General features: G+C 34.3%; 1 protein-coding gene across 2 annotated transcripts; it reads right to left on the bottom strand.

Annotated features, from left to right (window-relative positions):
• Nucleotides 1-7,940: 7,940 nt before the first annotated feature.
• LOC126694463 (long-chain-alcohol O-fatty-acyltransferase-like) lies at nucleotides 7,941-21,271 on the bottom strand. 2 transcript variants are annotated; one of them, XM_050390732.1, is made up of 2 exons: nucleotides 20,636-21,271; nucleotides 7,941-8,898 (listed from the first exon to the last, which is right to left on the bottom strand). In XM_050390732.1, exons 1-2 carry the CDS (start codon nucleotides 20,958-20,960, stop codon nucleotides 8,138-8,140), a joined length of 1,086 nt encoding a protein of 361 aa, XP_050246689.1. In that variant the 5' UTR covers nucleotides 20,961-21,271; the 3' UTR covers nucleotides 7,941-8,137. The 2 variants fall into 2 exon arrangements, with proteins under 2 accessions (XP_050246689.1, XP_050246688.1); XM_050390731.1 differs by having other exon boundaries at nucleotides 7,941-8,609; nucleotides 20,347-21,267.
• Nucleotides 21,272-23,948: the final 2,677 nt, after the last annotated feature.

The raw sequence follows: 23,948 nt of genomic DNA, 5'->3' as shown, positions 1-23,948 counted from the left end.
TAATTAATTTGATTGGCTTGAGAGTACTTAAAAAAAATAAAAAATATAAAAATATAAAAAGAGAGGTCTAGTCTGACTGGATTCAATCATGTTGTGTAAGTGGGAACAGTGCAGAACGAGAATGGATTTTATAGCTTATTAGAGCATTTGCAGCAGTGAAGCTAAAAAACTATAATGCTATTTTAGCTCCACCTATATACCAAAAAAGCCTTACAGTAGTGGAGGCAAAGCTATAATTTTTAGCTGATTTGCTACAGTGCACATCTATCTATAGATGTGCACTGTAGCAAACATCTAAAAAAAAAAAAAAAATTTATTCAACTTCCGATTAAAATAATCCTTAACTTACTTTATTTTTTTTCATTTATTTTATTCAATCTCACTGTGCTCTCTCTCATCATCACCCTCAAAGTCAGTTCTCTCATCAAACTCTCATCTGTCAAGCTCTCATCTCTCTCATCTCTCAAGCCCCCGCCCAGCGCCGACCCAAGCCCCTGCCCAGCGCCGACGACCCAAGCCCCGCCCAGTGCCGACGACCCAAGCCCCTGCCCAGCGCCGACCCAAGCCCTTGCCTAGCGTCGATTGATCTCTTCGTTCTCCGCCCCTATCTCTCTGCTATCTCTCTGATTGGGTTTTATGTTGATGGGTTCTATTTTTATTTTGATGAATGGGTTTTGATTTTGTTGATGGTTGATGAATGGGGTTTGTTGATGGTGGCTGGGTTTCTCTTGTTTCGTGGTGGCTTTTGGCTAATTTGATTGTTGATGATGGGTTCTATTCTATTTTGATGAATGGGTTTTGATTTTGTTGATGGTTGATGAATGGTGGCTGGGTTTCTCTGGTTGATGAATGGTGGTGGTGGTGGAGTTGTGGTGGTGGTTGTGGGTGTGGCTGATGGTAGAGGTGGTTGTGGTTGGTCCGGTAGATGTTTTTTGGGTAGTGGGTTATATTATTTTATTGTATGAGAAATATTATTTTATTGTGATATTTATATTATTTTATTGTGTTGAAAGCTAAAATAGATCCACTGCTGCAGCATATGTGTATGTAAAATAGATAAAGTAACTTTTGGTGGAGCTAAAAAGCTAAATTTTTAGTTCCACTGCTGTGGATGCTCTTAATAAGCAATCAATTTAGTCTTTCAGATTTTCAGTAATGTTAGAGATACAAACTATTTTACAAATTTTTGACAAACTGGTATGGTCCACATCAATTATTAAAAAATTAAATTCACGCATCAAATTTTATTAAAAACTTGTTTATAATTAAAAAAAAAAAAAAACTAAAAGACCCAAACTAAGAAAAAGAAAACACAACTCGAACTAGAACATTTCATCTTCTCTCCACCTTCACCGCCGGAGTAAGCTTGAACACAGTCAACGAGAACCATACCTCAGATTTAACAAACTTGATTATAAATTTTTAAAAACTTAAAACCCCGAAATTGAAAAGAAAAATGCTACGCCCACAACATTTTTACAGTAAATTATAAGTGGTTAGCTATTATTGGTTCTAATTTGAACTTATCACTCAAATTACTTTTTTACTCCTCAATAACAACTCGTAATAATGTACCACTTAAAATTTGTTGTGAAAGTACTTTGGACATAGCACTTCTCAATTTTTTTTTTCTTTTTTTAGGAATAGAAGCATTTCTCAATTGCAAAAGCTATTTGTGTTCTCCGATGATGTATTTCTCCAGAGACCCATATGAGTTTTAGAAAATTGTATAAACGATATTACAAACCCAGTTGTGCAAAATTAAAAACCCGTTTGTATTTCTCCGGAGAAGACCTCCATTTTCATTTGTCATGCTGCCGAAGAAGTAGTTAAAAAAAAAAAAACAAACCCAATTGTACTTGACTTTTTGTTTTTTTCCCCTTTAAATCCACTTCTACAGAATGTCTTACAATGAGATTGTGTGCAACTCTCTACTTGAACGATGCCATTTTCTCAAGATCTTAATACTAGAACTCCTACTAGAAATTTCTAGATTTAGGAAATTAAGAGGAGAGCCTAGATCTCGGCAGTGTTTTGAGAGGATCTCTCTCTTTTAAGTTAGTCAAGTATAATATGTGGGTTCTAACAAGCTTAACTAGTAAAGTCTCCGATGGTTGAATAAGAAATCTGAGGTTCAATTCTCACCTACACAAAAAATTGATCGATATCTTGATTTGATAATAAAGAGTTATTATCAGAAACAGACGCCATAGGTTAAAACTCTCTAAAAAAAAGTATAATATGACCCCCACTATTTCTTTCTCTCACGTTATCCATATCCCTTAAAATTATGCACTTCTAAATCTCTTTAATCCTTCTTATTTATTTGTGGTAGTTAATAACTTATCTCTAATCTTAAAATTTAGTTTTTAATCTTACAAATTAGCCACTTACTGTTGTATATATAGTTATATACATGGATAGGTTATAATAATGATATTTGAGTTTGAAGAATATTGTTTCATAAAGTGAAAATTCAAGTTTTGGAATTTTCTAAGTGAAATTTTGAAATTTAGCATTTTCGATTGGTCGAATCTTTGGCTCGATTGATCGAAAATGGTAAGAAAATAATCCTAGAGTCTCAGGATGTCTTGATCGATGTTTGATTCCTATTCGATCGATCGAACAAAACACTCGATCGATCAAAAGGAACTTTCGACCGATTGAAAGTCGAAAATTAGGATTTTCTACAGAATTTTCTGGTGACTATTCAGACAAGTTGAAAAGGTTTCAAGCCTTGTGAACGGTTTCATGAAACATTTTAACTCTCCATACGTGCCTTTTGATGAAATATAACCTTATGGATATAAATAGAGGCTTATGTTCCCTTGAAAATAGTAAGTTAGAGAGAAATACAAGAAATTCTGTAGTCATTCTCTAGAATTGTTATCTATAGAACCCAATATCTTGATTGTATCACGGGGACAAATTTGCCATAACCCTTTTAGTAACTATAGTATGGGGGCAAATATTGTATAAGGAAAACAATATTGTGCCTCCAAGTTATCTATTTTCTGTTTGTCTTTTGTCTTGACTTTGTTCTTCTATTATTATTTTGTGTAATATCCCCAACACTTACTACACATTTATTACAGAAGTTAAAAAAGAAGAAGCTTAAATTTAGAATTTAGCAACTACCTTTAAAACCAAAAAATGGGATAGTAAATAAATAATTATCCGAAAACTGTAAAACAATTTGTGGTTTTAACATTACTCTTAGTATTTTCACTATATATATATATATATATATTTTTTTTTTTTAGAAGTCTTTTCACTATTTGATTTGCCTTGTTGCCATTTTTGGGTACAATGACATGTTATAAGAAACTAGTGCTAAACAAAAATATTTGTAAATCAAACTACACGATTCATTTTAAAATATTCAATTCGGACAATAACATTTTTCATTGTTAAATTTTTTTATTATAGACAATATTCTTTGATAACATTGCACCACCAAGATGTGAGGTTATACATTGTATAAAATGTGCATAAAAAGAGGAGGTATACCATACATTCGATGCATATATTCTTCATTTTACATGAAGGTGAACTTGACATACATGAGGTTTGCTTTTATGCAAGGTCGAAGCTAGAATTTTTTGTTTGAGGGGGCCAAATTTTGGTATTAATATATTAGTTTCGAGTAAGATAAACCATCGTAAACATGCGTAAACGTACATACACAAATATAAACATTAATATTTTGATACTAGAGTAGGTCATAATGTATAAATCTATTGCATATAATTAACAACTTTCAAATATGTATATTCACAAGATAATTTTTTAGGGGAACTTATCATCTTTTAAACTCCAATAAATATACAAAAGTTATCTAGTTTGATATTAAACATGTACAAAAAACGAATTAGAAAAAACAAAAACTATTGTCTCTATAACTATTAGACCAATTGACAATTTCTATTGGTTTTTAAAAACATTATTGGACTAACTCAAACATTTGGAGGGACCAACTTCTATTTTTATAGTTAAATTTTTAAAGTTTTAATACTTATCCATAATATAAAATAATTTTTTATAATTTTGGGGTGGCCCCCAAGGAATGCTATAGCTCCGCCCCTGCTTTTATGTGAAAGGAAGAAAATATTCACCAGATGCATTTCGTATTTTCTTGCAGAAGTGAGCATAGGTCGATCATTTCATTATTATAGGCAAAATAACAGTTGGCATTGATGATATTGCACATGGGTGCCACGTTAAACATTATATGCTGATTTTTCGAAGTGAGGAACACGTTGAACATAATATGCTGTTTTTTCCAGGAACAGATGTGGTTTGACTTTTCATTATGTCGCGTAAATATATTTATCAATAATTTATTTGTTAATAAAGCGGAAATTTATTGTGATTCTATATATACAAGTGTTTTTAGGGTAATGATTAATAATTTATTTTTTAAAAAAAATTAACACCACTTTTATGAGAAATAAAAAAATCTATCAAAATATTAATTGTTTTTTTCTTTTTTCATAAAATTTTTCTTTAAATAGATAATCATTACTCTAAGGACATCCGTTAGCATTTTCAATTGTTGATGCTCATTTTGGTAGAAAAGCCCAATAGTAGGAAGAAACACAACAATATGGGAAGAAAAGAGTTAGAAAAACCATTAAGCCCATTAACCCCAAAATTAAAGGATGTAGTAATTGGGTTGGAGAAGCCCAAAAGACTTAGAAAAAGTCCATGGGAATGCAAAATTAGAATAAGTCGAGGATGCTCGAGGAAAGGAAATGGGTCGAGGATGCCCAAGGAGGAAGAAATGGGCTAAGGAAGCTCGTGGGTAATGCAATGGGTCAAGAAGGCCCGAAGTAGCATAAATGCAAGCCCAATGATAATGTTGAGCCACTGTAATTAAGTAAAAGGGAAAGCATATAGCAGACTCGAAAAAGGCCTAGCAAGCATAGACCAAGCAATACCACGGCATGAATAATAGAATGGCATGACAAAAATACTAGCAAGTCTACAAAAGGGGCAAAGAATGGGTTAAAGAGAGAAAAGCCCACAATCAAGTAAGACCCAGCCTATGAAAAAAGCGAATCATAAAGAATGAAGGCTCAGAAACCCGTTCACACCACAAGAGGTCAAGAATGAGCAATAGAACGCACAGACGGGCCTTTAGGCCATGGCAAACGCATGAGCAGCAGACAAGTTTTGGACACACACGGAAGTGGAGCACGCATAAGGCTCAGGCACCACGAACCTGTATCCAGCCAATACAGGAGTGGTGGGCCATAGGTCAAAGGTAAGAGAGGGTATAGTCTGACGATGAGGAGAAGGGGGAGCCTATTCTGGGGGTTCCCGCTCAAACTCTTTTGGGGGAAATATCTTGCTGGAAGGACATACCACCCAAAAGAGGGGAAAATGAGTTGAAATCACTAGGTATATACTATGAGGGATAGTGAGAGAGAATGCCCACCCTTATCCAGATGGGAATGCCACATTGAATAAGCAAACAAAATAGATTTCTTTGTCTGGTAATGAGATGTGGTATGGCCAGCATAGGTAAGTGGTGGTGGCTGGGCAATTGACAGATCAGTGGGTGGTCTGGAAGGACACCCACACCTTGACAAAAGTGGTTAAGGGGTAAAATGGTAAAAATTAGTCATGATAGACAGTATATAAGGAGACTCTGCCGTGCACAGCAACACAATATGACAACAATCACATCACTAAAACACCAGAAAAACAACATCACACGAGCAAGAACTAAAAAGAAAAGAGTGGAAAAGCAGAGTAACTAAACCTAGAAAAGGAAAACAGTAAGAAAGAAAAGCAGAGAGTAGGCAAGAGTGTGATAGTAGACATGCACCAATAGACTAATTCATTATCTCCCTCTAAAAGCCTACCCTCTATTAAGGATTAAAGATTTCTTGGGCATAAATCATTTAGGTCCATCTTCTCAAAGTGGGTAATTTCTACAGCAGGACCTTCCTGTGAGGTTATCCATATTGAGGAAGTGGTTCCCTCTTTAGTCTTAGTTTCGTAATACAACTAAGGATGGCAGACTAACCTTTTCTCCTTTAATCTTATTGATTATCGGTGTTACAATTTCTTTTATTATTTTTATCATTTCTTCTTATAATGCATTTTCTATTGTTGTGCTGCTCTTTTTTTTAATTGGGAATTTTTTGCTCATTTTGACTAACAGTAAGCGCTTATCTTTTATTGATGTTATATTATACTTGTCTGTCATAACTCTCTTGTAACAGTTTCATTTGCCATGGGCATGTGAACAAAGTTTCAACAAAGGGGCTTTAGTTTGCGTACAAGCTGGTTCAAGGTGAATTGCAATTGGACTGATCCTAACTCTCCTATCCAGAACCTTTGGGCCGGAAGGTGGCAGGAGGTAGCCTAGCCTACAATCTCAAAAAGGCTCACCACACCAATGTTTTTATTAATATTAGTACATAGTTTTTTTTTTTTTTTTTTTTAATATGTAAGGGATTATTCAAGAAAAAGTGTAAATAATTCGTGATTTAATTAATCAAGAAAAAAGATATAACAAAGAAAGAAAAATCATAAGTCAAGTAATGAAGATAGATATCTAAGAATTGTTGAGAATTGTTTAATGTTTTTGGAGCACGATAACATGGTGTTTCATATTTTCATATTCATGGTGAATTTTTCACTAATTAAATTCATTATGTGGTGGGTTTCAGTTAACTCAACTGGTAAAATCTTAGATAATTGAATAAGAGATCTAAGGTTTAATCTTCGTTTATACCAAAAACTAATTGGTGTCTTGGTCTAATGATAAAAAACTATTATCTGAAATGGACGTCATAAGTTGAAACTCTCAACTGGTTGAATAAGAGATTTGGAGTTTAATTTTTGTCTATATCAAAAACTGATTGGTGTTTTGATCCGATAATAAAAAACTATTATCAAGAATAAACATCATAAGTTGAAATTCCCTTTAAAAAAAAAAAAAATTGGATGATTCAATATTAACACGAGAGGTTGAAATATCATAGCATCTTGCTTGGAAGCACCTGACAATTACTTATTTATCCAATTAAATAGAACGGTAGGGAAGCCAAAAAGATTCTAACACGTTGTGAGTCTTGTGGCCACTCTCTTTTCTGTTTTTTTTTTTTTTTTAATTGCTCTGACATCTCACATTAAATGATGAAAAGCACATTACAAAACTACTCACCACAGCATCATCAAGTGCATTAAAAGCACATTATAAAACTTCCTCTTACTTGCTATAAATGATGAAAAACGGTACATGGTTTTTTTTTTTTTTTTTTTTTAAGGAAAAAAGAATTGAGAATACGTGCAATATCTGGTGCAATATCTTTCTCTTATCTCACAAAATATTTTCACATTTTCACATTTTTACTCTTCTTCAACTTTTTTATTTATTTAATAGTTTTTTTTTTTTGAGAAAGTTTTTTTAGAAGGATTTATTTAATAGTTAAGATAGAAAGCTACCTCTTTTTTTTTTAATATTTTTTTTAGTACTTTCAATCTTGGTCATTGAAAAGTATTGCATCAAATTCAATACTTATATATTGCATAATACATGATTTAACCAAGCAATAATAATAATAATAATAATAATAATAATAATAATAATAATAAAGAAAAAGAACATCATAAAATATGAACAAAATTTTTCTTCAAACTAATTTGTAGAGAAATTCTTCAAACTTTTCATATATTTATTTTTGAAGTATGAATTTTGATAATTTAAAAGTTGAATTTCATATATCTTATATTCTTACTATGTTCTCATTCAAATCAGATGTTATTTATTATTTGATCAATAAATTTATTTTTTACACACAATTTTAGATCACAAAAATTTGACATTTTAACATTTGTTTGGTGATATAGCAATTGATCTTTGATTTTCTTGAAATTTTGCAAGTATGAAGGATATAATAAGAACATATAATCCAACGGTTAAATTTTCAAAATTCACATTCAATATAAAGATATATAAAAAGTCTGAAGGATTTCTCTCAAAACCAGAAAGAAAATTTGTTCAAAAAATTCATAATAAACACAAGTGTGAACCATTTAAGAGCATTTTTAAAAGATTGACATCTTTTAAAAATGAAGTTACAACATAAAAGTGTGGTATGCATCTTTGAAAAATGGGACACTAACTTTTGTCTAAGGGCAATTGCAATGGCAGGTTGACTTTGACAAAATCAGCTAAAATTGAGTACTCTTTTATTGCCTTCTCATCCATACCATTTCTTACTAATTGTGGAAAGAACAACCAAAAACTGGTCACCGCCACAAACCCAACCGTCAACGGCCCCGAAATTGCCCGATGTAACTGCCACCTGTTTGTCACCGTCTTCTTCACCACAACCTCAACAGCTGTGCACATGCCATGTAGGACAAAGAACCATGTTACCTCCCATGTGGGATGCACACGTGTGAAGTAAAAATATATTACTTCATGAGCTAGGCCTGACACTACGAAGGTCGCAATAATGGCTGGTAGAGCAGCCCAACGTGACCCAATTACATTAGCAGAAATACGACGGATGGGAATGTAAATGGTAGGTCGTAGAATACTTGTAACCATAAGGTTCCACCTATGGCCCCAAAAGTCTTGTAGTGAGGTAGCAAGGTAGGGCTCATTGAACTGTGGCTCGATCTCAAACCCAAAAATGGCTTGAACCGGGGCAGCAGCCAAGGCTAGGATAATTTCTCCAACAAGGTAAGTGTTGCAACAATAAAGAATTAAAATAACATATGAATGTAGATTTGGTCTATAGTCATAGGCACATATTATCATGGCAAGAAACAAGGTTTTTATAACCAACAACATAGATCTAGGCACTTTTGTAGGATTATGGGATTTTGGGGTGTTTTTGTGAGATGGGCTTTTATTGTTTTTGGTGTTTGGAGGTGGGTCTTGTTTGAGTTTAATGGGAAGGCAAGCAATGGATATGAAATGAAGAAGTTTTGGTAGGGGTGGTGATAAAGGGCCTTGGTCAAAAGCAAAGAGGAGGAGCTTGAAGTTACCAAGCCAACCAAGGAAGAAGGCAGTAGAGCCACCAAGATGGAAAGAGTTGAGGTTACAAGGGAGCATGGTAAAGAGGTAAAAGATGGGGAGGAGGAAGAGGAGCCTTATCATTCCTCTTGGGATCTTTGCAACTATGTAGTAACAATAACAAAGAGATGTGATGGCTGTGATCCATACCTTTATGAAGTTCTTGATTTCAGCATCCATTTCTCTTTTTTGCTTCTCTTTCTAGCAATGACTTAGCTGTGATGATGACTATGATCTATACCTTGATGAAGCTCTTGATTTCAACATCCAATTTTTCCTTCTCTCCTTTATTTTATGGTAAGTTTGGTCAACATGGCCACAACGCAAACCTTTACTGACTATTGTCCAGTCCTCTGATACAGGAGGAATGAGAAAAAAGTTCAAAACTATTTTTGATGTATTGAGTTGTTTGCACCTATTGTATGGTTTATGGTTTTGACTTTTGAATGAATCGATAGTTCTGGTAATTAAGTGCAATAATGAGCTCAATAAATAATTAAGCGCAAAATCGATAGTTCTGGTATTTAACTTTTTTGAGTTTTTCTATATTTTAATTTAAATAAGTAAATTTATAGTTTTAAAAATTGCCTTTTTATATTTTCTTTTACAAAAATGAAATTAACTGGTTTGAAGATCGTGTCCACCCAGTTACCCCCAGTCCATTTGAATTAAATTTATTTTTGTTAAAACTGAAAATTGAAAATACTGTAGTAAAATAATTTTTAAATATGTGAATAGTATCGTGGGACCCGTGAACAGTACGTAAACAATGCATGAACAGTGTTTTTTGTCCCTTGCACAGTAAATTCATGTGATTTTATTGTTCACAGGCAGAAAAAAAAAAGGATTGAAAACGTAAACGCAATATGTAAACGCCAAATAAAATGCAATCCAAACGGGTACTAAATGTTTACTTGTTTGGTAATATTATTGTAATAATATTATTTAAATGTTATAGAAATGTGTATGGATGAAAAAATGTTATAAAAATATATGTCTGTGTTGTTTAAACAACATAACTAAACATATCCAAAATTTAACTGATTTGAAGATCGTTCTAAAAAAAATAATAATAAAAAACTGGTTTGAAGATCGTATCAACTGTCCACAACCTATACCATTACGCTAGATGCTTAAATGTTTTTATTTTTAATTTTTATTTTTTTAAATATTCTTTTTAGCTCATTAAGTATGGTACAGTACAGATTTGCTTTTAGATTTATACACCAATAAAACGAAATATTTTTTTACAATAAAATGGGGTAGATGACTCAATTTCAAAATAAAATAGAAAATTAACAACAATATAAAAAGGATAAATTACTAATTTGATCCCTATCTTTTACACTAAATGTCAATTTGGTTCTTAACCTTTTAATTGTGTCAATTTGGTTCATAATCTTTTTAGTATCATGTCAATTTAGTGATTGTCGTTATTTTTTGAATAGAAAAAATTGATGTACCAAATGGAATAGTAAAAAAAAATTTCCATGCGACATCAATTCGCAATGTTTGGTCATAATATAGATTCTATCTCAACCTTCAACCTCTCAGTTCTTGGGGTCTTTAATGTTCCTAACCTTTCTTACAATTTATTTTCTGTGGGACAATTAGCTGAGTTGGGCTATCGCATTACCTTTGATTATTTTGGGTATATTGTGCAGGATCCAAGGACGGAACAAGAGCTTGGGACCGGTCCCAGAGTTGGGCGTATGCTTCCCGTGGACAACCTTCATCTTCCACCTGTTGCTCCGGTTTCTGTTGTTGTTGTAGCTACTGCAGTTTTTTCTATTCATTCCCTTGCACTTTGGCATGCCTGACTTGGTCACGCATCTTCCTCTTGGGTACAACACTTGGCTTCTAGAGGTTTGTTAGGTTCAGTGTTCATAGAAAATTTTGACCGTGTTTTGTTTTAGTTAGGAAAACAACCAGCTTTACCTTTCAATACTAGTAAATCAATGTCCACTGATATCTTTGACCTAATTCATTCTGATATTTGGGGGCCTTCATCTGTCTCTAATATTAGTGGATCTCGATATTCTGTTGTCTTTGTTGATAATTATTCTCGCCATAACTGGATTTTTCATATGAAACACCGTTCTGAATTATTACAAGTATATTCTAATTTTGCAAAAATGGTTGAAACTTAATTTTCCAAACGAATCAAAATTTTTCAATCTAATAATGCTCTTGAATACACTCAATATACTTTCTAAGCTATTTTTCATTCCTATGGCACTATTAATCAACTAACTTATCCAAGTACCTCTCAGCAAAATGGTAGAGCTGAACAAAAATTTTGTCATATTCTTGACACTGTTCGTGCTCTCCTTCTCTCTCCCAAAGTTCCTACTCTTTTTTGGGGCGAAGCTAATCTTCATGTTGTTCATGCTATTAATCACATTCTCAGTCCTATCATTCAAAATCAAACTCCAAATGAGCACTTTTTTGGGTCACCTCCATATTATCACCACCTTTGTTCCTTCGGTTTTACTTGTTTCGTTCTTCTTCAGTCGCATAAGCATAACAAACTTAAGCCTCAGTCTAGACTTTGTTGTTTTCTTGGCTATAACGAAACTCAAAAGAGGTATTGGTGTTATGATCCTGTCTCTCATCATCTTTGTATCTCCCGCAATGTTGTCTTTTAGGAACATTGCTCCTTTGTTGAGCTCTCTCACTTCTGTGCCTCCCTATCTACCTCTTTTGTCTTAGATCTTTTTCCAGATGAGCCATATATTCCTTCTATAGTTGCTCCTGGTCCTCCTATAGACTCCTCTATCCAACCACCAGATATTTTTATACCTCTCTTAGATCACCTTCTAATGAACAGGTGGAAGATGAACAAGTTGAAGAGGAGCCACCTAACCCTGAGCTTAGGTCCCCTGCTCCTGCTTTGCCTGAAGATCTTGCACAAGAAATTCCACCTCGTCACTCAACTCAAGTAAGATCCATTCTTGCACATTTACTTGACTATCATTGTTACACTGCCCTTGTTACACTGCATGAGCCTCACACCTATCATGATGCCTCCACTGACCCTTTATGGCAAATTGCAATGAAAGAAGAACTAGATACATTATCTAAAAACCATACTTGGGATTTGGTGACTCTTCCCCTTGGGAAATCTGTGGTTGGTTATAAGTGGATCTATAAGATTAAGACTCACTTTGATGGGTCCATTGAGCGATATAAAGTTTGTCTTGTTGCAAAAAGTTTTACACAAGAGTATGAGAATGATTATGACGAGACATTTGCTTTAGTTGCTCGAATCTCATCTGTTCGTGCCTTCTTAGCTGTTGCCGCTGCCAATACATGGGACATTTTTTAAATGTCAAAAATGCCTTCCTTAATGGGAATTTAAGTGAAGAAGTTTATATACAACCTTCTCCTAGTCTCTTTATTGAACCGAACAAGGTTTGTCACCTTCGATGTACATTTTATGACCTTATTTAAGTTCCATGAGCTTGGTTTGCCAAGTTCATATCTACCATCTCTCGCTTGGGTTACATTACCAGTCATTATGATTCTGCCTTATTTCTTCTTCGCACTAACAAATGCACTATTTTGCTTCTCCTATATGTAGATGATATGATCATAATTGGTGATGACTTCAGTGACATTCAAGAACTTAAGAATTTTCTCAGTTAGTAATTTAAGATGAAAGATCTTGGACGTTTTAGCTACTTCTTGGTTCTTGAAATCATTCATTCTATAGATGAACTTTATATTACTCAAGCCAAGTATACTTCTAAACTTTTGTCTTGAGTTGGACTCACTGATAGTAAGACTGTTAATATTCCAATTGAACTTAATGCACATCCGACTTCCTCAGGAGGGAAAACACTGTCTAATCCCTCTCTTTACCTTAGTTGGCAGCCTAGTTTATCTCACGATCGACTCACTATGCTGTTGTTCTGTACATTATTCGATACTTGAAGGGCACTCTCTTCCATGGCCCTTTCTACTCTTCTCAACCTCCTCTTGTTCTCCATCTATTCTCTGATACTGATTGGGCAGGAGATCCCACTGATTACAGGTCTACTATTGGCTATTTCTTTCTTCTTGGTTCTTCTTTGATTTCTTGGCGAAGTAAGAAACAAACCTTTGTGGCTCGTTCTAGTACTGAAGCAGAATATCGTGCCCTTGTTAATACCACATTTGACCTCCTTTGACTATGATGGCTTCTTAAGGATTTAGGTGTGTTTACATCCTCTGTTACTCCTCTTTATTGTGACAACTAGAATGCCAATCATATTACTCATAATGATGTATTCCATGAACGAACTAAATATATCGAGATCGATTGTAATTTTATTCGTTATCATCTTGTCCATTGTGCTCTTAAGTTGTTCTCAGTCTCCTTTAAAGATCAACTTGCAGATATCTTTATCAAATCACATTCTAAGGGATGTCTCTCACACCCACCTTGAGTTTGAGGGGGGTTGTTAACGTGTAATAAGTTGTGGGTTTTAGGCCCACCTTGTTTACTTGTATAGCATATATACTTGTACTACACATTTTACCTCATATATAAAAGCACTCATGTATATTTTATTATTTGAGAAATACAATACATTTATTCAGTATTTCTAACATCCCAAATTACAAAATATAATAAAGGAAAAAAATTTATAAAATCAAGTAATAAAGTTACACAAGTAAGAATTGTTTAATGTTTTCAGAGCACGATAATATAGTGTTTCTTATTTTCATATATGGTAAATTTTACTAATTAAATTTAGCGATAATTACAGTAAACCCACCTGTGGTTAGGCCCGTTTACACTATGCCTACCCGTGGTTCAAAACTTATCACTTTGCCCACCTGAGGTGCCTTCCGTTAGGGATCTGTTACCCACCTCTTCGTTTGCCGTTAGAAAAACACATTTTTAGAGAAAAACAAACATAACAAAGATAAAAAAAGTAGGGTTTTTATTTCTTAAGAAGAACAAAACACAGGAATAGCACAGATCAAATGCTCAATGAAATCCCTTTTAATCAGGAGGATGACGCAGAGGTGGGAGTATAGGACAATTCCTTCAATAAAGACTTCATCAAATAGTTCCTAACAATCCAATTACATGCTCCACACTTGGAAAACCCATTGAAACGTGGATTAGGAAGCAATTACAGAACCCAAAAAAGAATTCACAAAAGGGTTCATTCACAAAAGAATTCACAAAAGAACCCAAACGTGGAAAACCCAATATTTTCTGGTGTTTGGAAAAGAAGAAGGAAAACACAAATCCAGAAAAACACAAGCCACAACCTAGAAAAAAATCATCAATGATCGTGATCTCGCCGGCGCGATCTCGCGAAGACGAGATCGCGATCAACGTCACGATCTCGCGACGGCGCGATCTTGCGAAGGCGAGATCGCGATCAACGTCGCGATCGACGGCGTGATCTCGCGAAGCGTCGATCACGGTCGTCGGACTGGTTGCAGAGAATGGATTTGGAATGGAGGACAAGGATCAACAGCAAAATATATTTCTGGTAATTTGTTTTCTGGGATTTGGAATTTGGAATTTTTTTTTGGGTTTGGTTTGGTTTGAATAAAAGTTGGAGAGATCTATAAAAAAAACAAAAATAAAAAAACAAATGCTCAATGAAATCACTTTTAATCAGGAATAGCATTTGATCTGTGCTATTCCTGTGTTTTGTTCTCAAAGAAGTTCTTAAGCAATAAAAAGTCCTAACTTTTTTATCTTTGTTATGTTTGTTTTTCTTTAAAAATGTGTTTTTCTAACGACAAACGGAGAGGTGGGTAACAGATTCCTAACGGAAAGCACCTCAGGTTGGTAAAGTGATAAATTTTAAATCACGGGTCGATACAATATAAACGGATCTAACCACATATGGGTTTACTGTAATTATCCCTTAAATTTATTACGTTTTTCGCTACAAATATAAGAGAATGGAATATCATAACGGCGGAAGCACCTCACAATTACCTATCACAATTAAATAGAAGGTTAGGGAAGCCAAAAAGTCAAATACACTGTGAGTCTTGTGACCACTTTTTTGTTTTTTGTTTTTAATTGCTCTGACATCCGACCACTCACCACAGCATCGTCAAGTCAAGCACATTAAAACCCCATTACAAACTTCCTCCGACTTGCTATAAATGATTGAAAATGATAAATGTTTTTTTGAAGGAAAAAAAAATGGTATATGTTAAGATTGAGAATATGTGAAATATCTGATGCAGTAACTCTTTAGTCTCTTCCATCTCACAAAATATTTTCATATTTTCACCTTTATATATTTTTTTTCTTTTTTTTACTTTTGTTATTTAATAATTAAGATTGAAAGTTACTTGTATCAAATACAATACTTATGTTATAATACGTGATTTAACCAAGCATAAATAATAATTGTGGGGCTAGTGAATTCGCGGCCCAGGTCCATTATGCATGGGGGCCCAGGGGCTAGGGCCCACGTCGAGGAGAGCCATTGCCGAGGACAACCTCCTGCTCGGCACCTCACGAAATGCCTGAGGAAGGGGGGAAACTGAGTTCAGGGGCAGGGTAAGGGAAAAAGCTACCAACATCATAATACCAAGCCCTGTATCTGACAAGTCTATACTCTAAACCATACCCTTTAACTTTCCCAGTGACCCCAAACCATACTGGAGTATGGGTTGACAGGACAGGTCTGTACCCCGAAAAAAGGGTGAGACTTACACGTGAACCTAAAGGAAGAAAAGAAAGACGGATATAAAAGGAAGAACTCCCCAGAAGAAAGAGGGAGGGCTCTCTGCTCCCGGTAAAAAGAGGAGAGAGGGAAGGACACAAGGATTCTTGGACAGCGTCCAAGGACAACAGTCCTACGACCCGTCCCAATGGAGGGCTTAGCTAGCCAAGCCAGGCCCGCCCGCACAAGAATTTCCATGGACGCCATGATCTAACCGTCCACCTGTGCCCAAGGTCTTGCCATTCAAGCCCACTCTCTACAAATCATATTGTTGGGGTCCATTGCATACGAGCCCAACGTTACTCTTGGGCCGTTAAACAATTCATGTCCATACAATTGGCGCCGTCTGTGGGGATGGCTTGCGCGTTGGCTCAGACGGCGATGGAGTTAAGCTTTTGTCGAGTAAGGGTCTATGAGGATGCCTTTATGACCAGCGACACATTTTTGTTGTTCCAACATAAGTTCCCACTAGGGGCTACGCCTCGCAGTGCCAATGGCATGGGCAAGTCTAGGGGCTTCAAACATCAAGCTAGCTTCCCCCACCTTGTTCGAGGAGCTAACCTTCGGAAAATAAATAAATAAATGAACAAATACAAGTTTTGGACAGAACCAAGGCCTTGCATGGTCTTCGGACTCAAGCCTCTGGGGAAACCAACTACTTACAAGAAAAAAATACAAGTTTTGGACAGAACCAAGGTCTTGCATGGTCTTCGGACTCAAGCCTCTAGGTAAACCAACTACTTACAAGAAGAAATACAAGTTTTGGACAGAACCAAGGCCTTGCATGGTCTTCGGACTCAAGCCTCTGGGGAAACCAACTACTTACAAGAAAAAATACAAGTTTTGGACAGAACCAAGGCCTTGCATGGTCCTCGGACTCAAGCCTCTGGGGAAACCAACTACTTAGAGGGAAAAATACAAGTTTTGGACAGAACCAAGGCCTTGCATGGTCTTCGGATTCAAGCCTCTGGGGAAACCAACTACTTACAAGAAAAAATACAAGTTTTGGACAGAACCAAGACCTTGCATGGTCCTCAAACTCAAGCCTCTGGGGAAACCAACTACTTACAAGAAAAAATACAAGTTTTGGACAGAACCAAGGCCTTGCATGGTCTTCGGACTCAAGCCTCTGGGGAAACCAACTACTTACAAGAAAAAAATACAAGTTTTGGACAGAACCAAAGCCTTGCATGGTCTTCAGACTCAAGCCTCTGGGGAAACCAACTACTTACAAGAAAAAATACAAGTTTTGGACAGAACCAAGGCCTTGCATGGTCTTCGGACTCAAGCCTCTGGGGAAACCAACTACTTACAAGAAAAAATACAAGTTTTGAACAGAACCAAGGCCTTGCATGGTCCTCGGACTCAAGCCTCTGGGGAAACCAACTACTTACAAGAAAAAATACAAGTTTTGGACAGAACCAAGGCCTTGCATGGTCCTCGGATTCAAGCCTATGGGGAAGCCAAATACTTAAAAGAAAAACTACATTACATGGACCTTAGAATCTATCCGAGGAGAACTCTCCATTAACAATTGGGTTAATTCCTACACTGCATGGATTCTCAAGTCTGCTCTCGGATCCTCAGCACCAAAGGGATTGAGGCAATATAGAGCAATATGTTGCCAAAAACACAATCGGAGTCCCTTACTGTTCGGTCACCCCCTCGGATGAATTATTTAGAGTTTATCGTTCTCGGACAGTCTTCTCGCACTTATTACAGAATACTCAGCTGTTATCTCGGTTAGCTTCCTAAGTTTAACTTACTATGAATTATCGTTATTATGCTTGGTAATGTCGGTAAATTAGAATTAGTTGGATTATGTTTCAAGGTTTCCTGCTCTAAGTATCATTGAAGAAAGACACACATGGAACACACCCATTCACAAAGTAGTGTTGCAAAAAAGAAAGATATTCAAAACCAGTAAATAAATTCTCTTTTTATTAAAACAAAGAAATAGTACAGCGTACAATGAAAAGCTGGAATCAGCTTATATTAAAGCTAACTACATAATCGAAAAGAAAGATACAAGAGAATAAGATAAAGCCGAGGAGGTAGTACAGAGGAGAGGAGGGCTCTCTGCTCCCGGTAAAAAGAGGAGAGAGGGAAGGACACAAGGATTCTTGGACAGCGTCCGAGGACAACAGTCCTACGACCCGTCCCAATGGAGGGCTTAGCTAGCCAAGCTAGGCCCGCCCGCACAAGAATTTCCATGGACGCCACGATCTAACCGTCCATCTGTGCCCAAGGTCTTGCCATTCAAGCCCACTCTTTACAAATCATATTGTTGGGTCCATTGCATACGAGCCCAACGTTACTCTTGGGCCGTTAAACAATTTGTGTCCCTACAATAACAATAAAGAAAAGAACATAATAAAATACATAAGATCAAGTAATGAAGTAATGAAGTTATAAACACGTGTAAACCATTTAAGAGCATTTTTTTTAAAAGATTGTCATCTTTATTTTGTTTCATTAAACAAGGTTTTTTCCTCAAAAATTAAAAAAAAAAAAAAAATTATACAAAGTTTCATCCATTGTGAAAAATATTTTTCATCTTAAGCTGTTGACTAAACCAACAAATAAATGTGACTTTGGTAGAGGCTAGGGTAGGAACAAATGAAGTTACAACATAAAAGTGTGGCATACAGCTTTGTAAAATGGGACACTAACTTTTGCCCAAGGGCAAGTGCAATGGTAGGTTGGCTTTGACAAAATCAACTAAAATCAAAGGACGTAGGTTGACTTTAAGGACTTAGGTGTGTTTACATCCTCTACTACTCCTTTTTATTGTGACAAGCAGAGTGTCATTCATATTGCTCACAATGATGTCTTCCATGAACGAACTAAACATATCGAGATCGATTGTCATTTTATCTGTTATCATCTTGTCCATGGTGCTCTTAAACTGTTCTCAGTCTCCTCTAAAGATCAACTTGAAAATATCTTTGCCAAATCACATTCTAAGGGATGTCTTCGTGCTTTGATTAACAACCTCAAGTTGGTTTCGCATCCACCTTGAGTTTGAGGGGGTTGTTAATGTGTAATAGGTTGTGAGCTTTAGGCTCACCTTATTTACTTGTATAGCATAAATACTTGTACTACATATTTTACCTCCTATATAAAAGCACTCATGTATATTTTATTATTTGAGAAATACAATATATTTATTTAGTATTTCTAATATCCCAAATTACAAAATATAATAAAGGAAAAAAATTATAAAATCAATTAATGAAGTTACACGATTCTCAAAAGAAAAAAAAAAAAAAAAAACTAATGAAGTTACACAAGTAAGAATTGTTTAATGTTTTCAAAGCATGATAATATAGTGTTTCTTATTTTTATATATAATGAATTTTACTAATTAAATTTATTGTGTATTTCGCTACAAATATAAGAGAATGGAATATCATATCGTCGGAAGCAACTCACAATTACCTATCACACAGTTAAATAGAAGGTTGGGGAAGCCAAAAAGATAGCCACTATTGTCTAATACGCTGTGAGTCTTGTGACTACTTTTTTGTTTTTTTTTTTAATTGCTCTGACACCTGACCACCCACCACAGCATCGTCAAGTCAAGCGCATTAAAAGCTCATTACAAACTTCCTCCTACCCCCTTTTTTTTTTTTTTTTTTTGGCTATAAATGATTGAAAATGATATATGTTTTTTTAGAGGGAAAAAAAAATGGTATATGTTAAGATTGAGAATATACGAAATATCTGATGCAGTACCTCTTTAGTCTCTTCCAGCTCACAAAATATTTTCATATTTTCACCTTTATTTTTTATTTTTATTATTTAATGATTAAAATTGAAAGTTACTTATATAAAGTACAATACTTATATTATAATATGTGATTTAACCAAGCATAAATAATAATAATAAAGAAAAAGAACATAATAAAATACATAAGATCAAGTAATGAAGTTATAAACACGTATAAACCATTTAAGAGCATTTTTTTAAAAAGATTATCATCTTTATTTTGTTTCATTAAACAAAGTTTTTTCCTAAAAAAAAAAAAATTATACAAAGTTTCATCCATTGTGATAAATATTTTTCATCTTAAGCTATTGACTAAACCAACAAATAAATGTGACTTTGGTAGGGGCTAGGGTAGGAACAAATGAAGTTACAACATAAAAGTGTGGCATACAGCTTTGTAAAATGGGACAAAATCAACTAAAATTGAGTACTCCTCTATGGCCTTCATATCCACACCATTTCTTGTTAATTGTGGAAAAAACAACCAACCACCGGTCACCGCCATAAACACAATTGTCAATGGCCCCGAAATTGCTCGGTGTAACCGCCATTTGTTGGCCACTGCCTTCTTCACCACAACCTCAATAGCCGTGCACACGCCATGTAGGACAAAGAACCATGTTACCTCCCACGTGGGATGCACACGTGTGAAGTAAAAATATATTACTTCATGAGCTAAGCCTGACACTATGAAGGTCGAAATAATGGCTGGTAGAGCAGCCCAACGTGACCCAATTACATTAGCAGAAATACAACGAACAGGAATGTAAACGGTAGGTCGTAGAATACTTGTAACCATAAGGTTCCACCTATGGCACCAAAAGTCTTGTAGTGAGGTGGCAAAGTAGGGCTCGTTGAATTGTGGCTCAATCTCAAACCCAAAAATGGCTTGAACCGGGGCAGCAGCCAAGGCCAGGACAATTTCCGCAGCAAGATAGATGTGGCAACAATAGAGAGCTGAAATAACATATGGATGTAAATTTGACCTATGGTTATATGCACGTATTATCATGGCAAGAAACAAGGCTTTTATAACCAGCAACATAGATCTAGTCATTTTTGTAGGATTATAGGATTTTGGGGTGCTTTTGTGAGATGAGTTTTTGTTGTTTTTGGTGTTTGGAGGTGGGTCTTGTTTGAGTTTAATGGGAAGGCAAGCAATGGATATGAAATGAAGAAGTTTTGGTAGGGGTGGTGATAAAGGGCCTTGGTCAAAGGCAAAGAGGAGGAGCTTGAAGTTGCCAAGCCAACCAAGGAAGAAGGCAGTGGGGGCACCAAGATGGAAAGAGTTGAGGTTACAAGGGAGCATGGTGAAGAGGTAAAAGATGGGGAGGAGGAAGAAGAGCCTAATCATTCCTCTTGGGATCCTTGCAACTATGTAGTAACAATAACAAAGAGATGTGATGGCTGTGATCCATACCTTTATGAAGTTCTTGATTTCAGCATCCATTTCTCTTTTTGCCTCTCTTTCTAGCAATGACTGAGTTGTGATGACTATGATCTATACCTTGATGAAGCTCTTGATAAGTTTGGTCAACATCGCGACTGCGTTGATTTAAATTGGACTGGACGAACGCAAACCGTGACTGATTATTGCCCTCTGCTACAGAAGATGACTGAGAAAATAAAAAAAGTTCACAATTATTTTTGATGTATTGAGCTGTTTACATCTGTTTTATGGTTTATGGTTTTGAATGAATCGATGGTTCTGGTAAGCGCAAAAAGGAATGAATAAGAATCTTAGCCTGATCTATTTAACTTTTTGAGTTTGATTTTTTTTTTTTTTTTTTTTTTTAAATTTAAATAATTAAGTTTGTACTATTAAAAAGGGTCCAATCCTATTAAAAATTACCTTTTCCTATTTTCTTATACAAAAATGAAATTGACTGGTTTGAAGATAGCGTCCACTGTCCACTGTCCACTAAATGCTTAAATTAACTGGTTTGAAGATCTTTCTAATATAAAAAATAAAAAAAATCTGGTTTGAAGATCGTGACCACTGTTCACAACCTATACGCTAGATGCTTGAATGTTTTTATTTATTTTAAAGGAAAATGTTAACGAGTGCAGTACGGTATTAGTTAAGAATTTAATTAAAGAAAGTTTTTATGAAAAAAGAAAAAAAAATAATTAATATCTTGATAACTTTTTTCATTTCCCATAAAAATAATGTCAAAACTTTTTTAAAATAGATTCTTAACCAATGCCTTACGGCACTCGTTAACATGACCCTATTTTTAAATAATCTTTTTAGCTCATTAAGTATGGTACAAAATCTACAGATTTGCTTCTAGATTTATACACCAATAAAAAATAAAAATAAAAATTTACAATAAAATGGGGAAGATGACTCAATTCCAATATAAAATAGAAAATTAACAGCAATATAAAAAGGTTTTATTATCGTATACTCTAAGGGCATGTATTAATAAACTATTTTATGAAAAATTGAAAAAATGATTAATTGTTTTGACAGTTTTTTCAATTCTCCATAAATGCACTAACTAGATCCATATAAAAAATATAATTATAATTTTTTTTATAAAATTTATTTATTTATGATGATTGGACATCGGCTAGAGAATGGAAAACCAATCTAATTTTTTTTTTTTTTTAATTCTTTGTTTGGTTTTTAAAACTATGGTTTTGACTTGTGTTTGTTTGATATTTTGCAATTTTCGATAGCTTATTTGTATAGTATTTAACAAAATATATATTTATGGTAGCTTTTATGTTAAATATGTGATAAAAATTAAAAACTAAAAGCTAGATTTTTTTTTTCTCATTTAAAAAAAAAAATTAAGACAAGTAAAAAGCTAAAGATTTTTTTACAAACAAACACAAATCTACTTCATTTCAAAAAAATTGACATTTCTATTACATAATTGCAGAAGACAATTCCATAATATATCCACTCCCGTTAGACATGCAATGAAGAGTTATAACGATAAACGGCGAAAAAATATAATGTTTCAGGGATGTTAAGTTAACCAACTGTTTGATTTAAGTTGTTTCAAATTACTATTTAACTAAATTAAAAAACAAAATGAATGAGTATCATTAGATCATCGGAACCAGCATTGATACATTTTCCCCATTTTTTAGATTTGGGTTTGAAACGTGACTTTTTTTTTGAGTTTTTTGGTTGGATAGGTTTAGATTTAATTTTGGTTTAGATTTGTTTTTGGGTTTCTCTATCAAAATGTTTGTTTTCTCAATTTTTGATATTTGCTTTTGTTATTTTTTTTAATAGATTACAAAAATCACTAAAATATTAATTTGATTTTTAGTTCTTTCATTTCTAATTTGAAATCATTGGGTTCAAATAAGTATGGGATTGAACATTGCGTTGATATTTTCTTTTTACTTTTTAATCTTATTTAATGTTTTTTGTTGGAACCGCATATACATGCAGAGATGGAGTCCCTAAGGCATAGAGAGACATGGTGTAGTTTTTGTTTTTTTTTTCCTTTTTTTTTTTTTTTGGTTTTAAAATTTGGGATTTGAATATGATTTAGGTTTAGATTTCTTGGTTGAATTAGTTTAGATTTTGTTATTTGAGTTAGATTTGGTTTTGAGTTAGGCTTCCAATAACATGCCTCCGATAGATTTTCTTGGTTGAATTAGTTTAGATTTTGTTATTTGAGTTTGATTTGGTTTTGAGTTAGGCTTCCAATAACATGCCTCCGATAGATTTTCCTTTATATATATATATATGTATATATATTAATAATTTAAATGGTAATTCAATCTGTTGTTTATTTTTAAAATTTTAAATTATTATTGAGATAGTTCTGGCTTGAATTAGATTTTAAAAGAACAAGTATACATTGAATAATGTTGTGCTCCACACCAATAATCGTGTGGTCTTTACTTTCATTTATATAGACTCAGTAGTTACAGTTTAGATACAGATGAGAAGAATTTTAGATGGAGTAATCCTTGCTAGTGTTCTTGAACTCGTTCACCAAAACATAGCCCATTTTTGGAGGGAGCTTTTGTAATGTACTTGAACTTGTGCAGTTCACAACAGTTTTAGACATCTATAGTTACTAGTGTACACATCATTCAATCGTTGCAATCCTGACTGCTCATCACCTATAATACATGCTTCATTACAAGTCACTGGGAAAGGGACCAATGCTCACAATATCTTTTAATAATCATTTACATTGCACCATAATAATATCATTACATTTTGGCATTATCTTAATATAAAGATAGACTAAGGAAATATAGGATAATTTAAAAAAACTAAAAATAAAAAACATAAAATTCTCTCTGTATTACGTTATCTGCTACAAGAGTCTCCCTCATATATTATCCTAGAATCAACTGAAATTTAACCATAAGCAAGTGCGCTTGATGAAAATAATTTTATCAAATTTAACCATAAGGAAATGTTAATGGGCACGTGTCAGTTAAGGATGATTTATTG

Source organism: Quercus robur, chromosome 8 (assembly GCF_932294415.1).
Source record: "Quercus robur chromosome 8, dhQueRobu3.1, whole genome shotgun sequence".
NCBI lineage: Eukaryota > Viridiplantae > Streptophyta > Magnoliopsida > Fagales > Fagaceae > Quercus > Quercus robur.
Note: the sequence above shows the minus strand (reverse complement) of the source record. Positions and strands in the feature narration are given on the sequence as shown.

What these genes read in the sequence shown, in the direction of transcription:
- LOC126694463 (XM_050390732.1), bottom strand. Translation starts at nt 20,960, where the DNA reads ATGGATGCTGAAATCAAGAACTTCATAAAGGTATGGATCACAGCCATC. An exon ending in TAAACTCAAACAAGACCCAC is followed by an intron (nt 8,899 to 20,635) that starts CTCCAAACACCA and finishes AACAAGACCCAC; the next exon opens with CTCCAAACACCAAAAACAAT.